Source organism: Limulus polyphemus, unplaced genomic scaffold (genome assembly GCF_000517525.1).
Source record: "Limulus polyphemus unplaced genomic scaffold, Limulus_polyphemus-2.1.2 Scaffold2692, whole genome shotgun sequence".
NCBI lineage: Eukaryota > Metazoa > Arthropoda > Merostomata > Xiphosura > Limulidae > Limulus > Limulus polyphemus.
In genome coordinates, this window is record NW_013668302.1 from 34,892 (window position 1) to 40,891 (window position 6,000).

At 36.0% G+C, this 6,000-nt stretch overlaps 1 protein-coding gene across 1 annotated transcript in view; it reads left to right on the forward strand.

Annotated features, from left to right (window-relative positions):
- The window catches only part of LOC106467649 (probable phosphorylase b kinase regulatory subunit beta), a 44,997-nt gene that overhangs the window by 34,789 nt on the left and 4,208 nt on the right, over window positions 1–6,000 (forward strand). The window contains exon 12 of the mRNA XM_013928021.2: window positions 4,151–4,225. Coding sequence (XP_013783475.2) covers window positions 4,151–4,225 — 75 coding nt within the window. The remainder of the gene's footprint in view (window positions 1–4,150; window positions 4,226–6,000) is intronic.

Consider the following 6,000-nt stretch of genomic DNA (forward strand, 5'->3'; position numbering starts at 1 on the left):
AAAACTTCAGCTTGGTGAAATATAAAGAGATGCTAACCTCAATAGCATGGTGACAAACAAGAAATAACAAAAAAGGAGAGCTTCAGCTTGGTGAAATATAAAGAGATGTTAATCTCAATAGCATGGTGACAATCAAGAAACAAGAGCTTGATGAAATAAAGAGGTGTTAATCTCAGTAGCATGATGATAAACAATAAAGGAAAGCTTTAGCTTGGTGAAATATAAAGAAATCATAATCTCAATAGCATGGTGGCAAGCAATAAACAACATAAAAGAAAAGCTTCAGCTTGGTCAGATAAAGAGGTGTTAATCTCAATAGCATGGTGATAAACTGGAAACATCAGAAAAGGAAAGTTCCAATACGATATCTTACCTCCTCTCACAAAAAGCTTTCTCAACTTGTACTGCCTTATATAGGTGCAAATTTTTGCTTGCCACTAGTCTTCTTACTCCCACTTATTACAACATACTAACATGCAAATGATCATGCACAACCCTGCACCAATAGGAGTGCAACACTACCCCTATCGTAACTAGCATTCTTTCTAATCATGCACATATTAATCACTTCTTGAATGACAGTCCGACTGATTAGTTATGTTTTTCGATCACAATTTAATTGACCTCTCCACTTTCGTGAATTTCACTTTCCATTAATTTATTTTACATTTTCGTTCTGTTTCTGGGAGAGTTACAATTTATTTTATCTGTCCAATAAAGAGACATGCATTCAACATTTATTTAAATTTTATATCTTTGTACACTACTGTTCTTTGTTTATCTATTTCATCTTAACAAAGACATGCAAAAAATTAGTGTAGGCCTGCCTTATTGTACAGGAGTTATGTAAATGCAGTTTTGGGTGGTCATGACTACAACTGCTCCTACTGTGGCAGTGGAATTCTCGAACACATCTAAAGGGTCAACACCATAATTCTCAGCCCATGTAATGATAGCTCTGGTCCATTGGAAGTTGACCACTTTGATGCTACAATCAGAGCACACTGATGATTGTCCTTATGTGGTTTTCAATGATCTTTTAGCTTTGGATCTGGACAACCTTTTTCCCTCCTCCTGAATATGCCTCTTATTCATGTGTCCTTTCGGGGGACTTGCCCAGACCTTTTTCCCTTTAGGTATTTTATGTTCTGAACTTATCTTCCATTTCCTATGTTTCACCCCTGCCCTTCTAGAATGTTTTGATCTCACCATCTTCTTTGTCAGGTCAGGGCTCTCCGAGGGTATATGACACGTACTGAGCTCTTCCATGTTTACTTCAACTAAAATCCTCACCTCTCCCGTGATCTTTTCCCATCACCCTTCTGGGTTGAATTTGCTCGTTCATTTGCCTGGTATTTTCTTCCCTTTATCCTGATGACTGTTGCCTTTTCATGTTTTTTTCTCATCAAATCCATCACCTTACCATGTCCCTGGTTGCACATTTCCATCTTCTCATGGGGACAGCATCCGTGCTGTAACTGGTTTGTCTGTACTCCATTCATTTTTCTTTGCAGGGGCCTTTATCACATATCTGGATCTCACTCTGTGGCGAGTGTTGCCTAACTTATGGACTAACATAAGTAAAGCAGACAGGGATTGCTGCACATCTTTGATTATCAGTGGTGTTTGACTCTTGTCCTACTGTGGACCTAATGAACAATTCCAAATGCCGCCTGGTGTTGAATGATGCACTCTGTCAACATGTTCGCTTAGCTTTACAGTATAGAGTATTGTGTTCACCTATTGCACTGTCTCCAATGCTGCAGTCCCCCGAACTATCAAACACATTATTTCCCTCCTCCTTCTAGTGGAGTATGGGAGTCCTTGCCACTTACCAGTTCCTAGCTGCTGGGGTGGTTTACCATGGAGGCCTGTTCTCCTGAGTGTCCACAATACCACTCAGTTTGAGAGTAGGGTGGTGGAATTCTGTGGGTATCAATGGCATGACATCCTTCCTACTGCAGACCTGATGTACAATTCCAGATGCTGCCAGGTATATAAGAATGAAAAAAAAAATGCAGTTTTGCCCCTCTGGCTGAGACATCCTCCTTCCTACCATCCTCTGGATGCTGGTTCGTGGGGATCGGGAGTTCATTGGAAATAGTCCAGCCACATAGTCCTCACATGTGTTTGGCTGATACTCTCCTCCTACCATGGACTTGATGATAAATTCTCAATTCCACCATGTTTTGGACTGGAGATGCAACCCCCAAAATATAGTCTCTCTTCCTACCAACCACTGGAAGTTGGTTCCCAGTGGATCTGGTTTAGTTGTAGCTGGATGAGACACAGGACTTCCCACTTGTGTAAAGCTGGGTACCCTCCTCCTACTGTGTATTGGATGATCAAATTCCCAATACTGCCAGGTTTTGTACCAGAGATGGACACCCACCTCGGCTCTCCTTCTTCCTACCATCTGCCTGATTTCAGTTTCATGTGGATCTGGTGTTTGTTATGTTGGAGGTGTGCATGTGGAGGTGGATTCTTGATACGGGAGCTCCTCTTCCTTGTCGGTATCCCATTTTTGAGGTGAAAGGTAGAGAACCTGCTTCTTACCACAGATCTGATGTCCAATTCCAGATGTTGCCAGGTGTTAGTTGAGGTTGAACTCCCATTTTTGGTCTGTTATGCCCTGGCCACTCTACACCAGAGGTCCAATTATTTCTGTATTTTTTTGGGGGACCCCTCCATGTACCTGCCCTTTACGTTTTGGTGATGCATTACTAAAGGGTGAAGAGCATACCTGGCTTAGGAATGGTGCAGTTTCCCACTGGTGTGTTGTTTTTAATTCCTTATCACACCTCATGGTCTTCCTTTTGGTGCTTCCTAAAGGGCAATCGTCTTCTCACTGGCCCTCCACCAGTTCAATGTGGGATTCGTGCTTTATATAAGAAGAGGTAAGATATCATATCAGAAGTTGACAATTTCCTAAACTGAAAATGTATTTCTGGTAGATACCTCTTCTCACATTTCCCACCCATCCTCCCTACTTCTGGTGTGATTTGGTTTGGTTAGTTATGACCAATCTTGAAGTGATTAATATTTGCATGATGAAAGAGTGTGCTATTTATGATAGGGGTATGGTTACACTCCTATTGGTGGAAGGTTGCTGCATGATCATTTGCATGTTAATATGCAGTAATAAGTGGGAGTAACAAGGCTAGTGGTGAACAAATAATTTCACAGATAAAGGACAGTACAAGAAAGATTTTTGTGAGAGGAAGCAAGTATCTATGGAAAATACATTTTCAGTTTAGGAAAATGTCAACCTTCAACTTGGAGAAATATAAAGAGGTGCTAATCTCAAACCTAATTTTTACCTTGTATAAGTATATTTTATATTTATATTTCTCTCAAGAGAGTCTTAATAGTATATTAGGAACAAATCTACACATTTCTTGTATACCTTTACCAAACCTAATATATTTAACTCTGGCATTTTCACATTGCTCATGTTATCATGTTATCTCTGAAACATCACAACAAAACATTATTACAACCTTCTGTGTGTATTTTAAGATTTTACAAACTTTCTGGTTAATAAATAATGTTAGAACTAACATTATGTCCAGCTTTAATCCACAATACTGTTCATGTCACTCAATTACATAACATCTTTTGTTTGCTGCTGATCAGGTTACTGAGATAAGTGAATTTTAATATTATCAGTAGGAAATTTATAAATTTTCTGGTGAATAGATGATAATACCATGAGGAACCATCTTTATGAAAACTGTTGTATAATATTCCAATTGATTTTTCAATTATGAACTCTCTAGTATTCTTTAAGATTAATATTATATAATAGATGGATTTTAGAGTCATAGATTTAGTCTAAAGATAGAGATTATATAATAGATTGTAGAGTCCTAGATGTAGTTTAAAGATTGAGATTACATAATAGATGGAATTAGAGTCATAAGCATAATCTCAAAATGTCAACAAATAGTTCCTATCTCACAGTAACATACCTTTGAGTAATGTGACATTCCAGATTCTGGAAGGAATGTATAAATTGTCAGCTTTTAATAAAAGTTATTTGTATGTAATAGGAACTCACTGATGAATATTTTCATAGTTTTTAGATATATTTTAGTTTGATTTACTTACAAAGTAAATTTAATCTATTAATTCACTTATCTACTTCCAGCTGATAATGGTAGTTTATTTGATACTGGAACGGAATCCAGAGCTGTCCTTTAAAGATACTGTAAATCTGGACAAGGTATGTTAATTGAATCATTCTTTATTAGTTCTTGTGATATTCTTTTTTTTTTCTTATACATCCTGTAGACTATAAAATTATAAGGATACAGAATGCAAAATCAAACTTGTTATTGTTTTGTGCTTTTAATATTATTTGGAAGGAAGATAAGAAACTATATATCACACAAAAAAACATACTCTTTTGTAAAAGCAGAAGAGTATGTCTTAAATAATGAAATTATTAGTTTGTGCTTATGTAATATTTTCTGTGATTGACATGAAAAGTCCTCTAAGTAATGGGAGATTCATCAAGATATTAGCTATAAAATAATTCTATATTTCTTGACTAATTTAATTTGTGAGAAATAAACAGAAACTTAACAAAAAAGGTACAATAAGAAGAAACAGTCTTTAAAGAAGACATTCACAGTGAAAACAAACATTTTACTTTCCACAAAAGACAGTTGCCTCTGTTGGGAGAGTTAGCTCTGAAGATGCTTTAAAAATCAGGATCTAAATGAATCTAACACTTTGGTTATCTATTGTTCCAAAATGTATCAGCTGAGATTGTAATTACACCTAAGCCCCCCCCCCCCCCTCGAAGGCTTATAATGCTAAAAATCAAGTTTTGATACCACACCATGGTGGACACAGTACAGATAGCTGATTTTGTAGTTTTATGCTCAATAACAAACAAATAAAACTTAAATCTTGAATCTCAGACTTTCCCAGAGCATCTAAAACTACCCATGTGACTGGTCATTCCCAATAAAATACTGCCAGTAGAAAAGATAACTGTCCAACTTTACAAGATAACAGAGACTTTGGAGCTATCTTTCCCACATGAACATAAACGGTGCTGCTCTTAGTGAATTACACAGAAAAGTAGGTAGGTAGAACAAAAGGAACTTGCACCTTTCTTGACCAGTGTGTTATATGGAAATTACACATATCTGCACAGATTACGATTATTGAAAAATTTCTTTAACCCTATTGCAACGGGTATCTTTTACTGCACATCACACAAGGTTTTAGTATCTTACATTCAACATTTTATTAAACTACCTTTTGTTTATGTTATGCCAATTAGTATAGCTTAAAATCTTAGTTAATAATCCATATTTTAATAGTATATAAATTTTAAGTTTTTAACGCTACAGGGCAATATTAAAATAAATCCTGAATTTCCTCTAGTGTGACACATTTTCTCTAGGTATCTTCTCTTTATTTTATCCACCACCCCTCCAAAAAATGTGAAATTAAATGTAAATTACTACCTATAAAATCGTCATTGCTCAGACAAACCATAATTTTTATAGCCTTCAATTTTGTTTGGTTACAGAGCTATCAAATACAAAATCAGACCCCTCCTGCTACACCCATCTGCAACCTATCTTTCAGGATTTGTTAACTCTTTCAGCACAGGCTTGGTCTTTGGGACCGACTTTGTAACAATTTTGTGCTTGTTATAGTTTTCATGCTATAACTTTTAAATTAGTAAAGTATGTTTACAAAAGTTGGCAGATTATTAGTACACATTACAATGCTTTCATACGCAAAATATCAATTTTTTTTTATTAAGTCTTATGTTTAAGTTATAGTGTGACTGTGGAAATTAAGTGTATTGCAAAGTTGTATTGAGAAAGAATAAACTAGTTTTATTTAAGAAAGGACTTGTATTGCTAAAGTTTCTTCGGAAAGAATTTTTACGAAAATTAACAAACAAACACAGAGGAGTAACAAATTGGTGTCAGAAGTGGGATAAAAACAATGGAAACGAGAAGTGGAAAATCA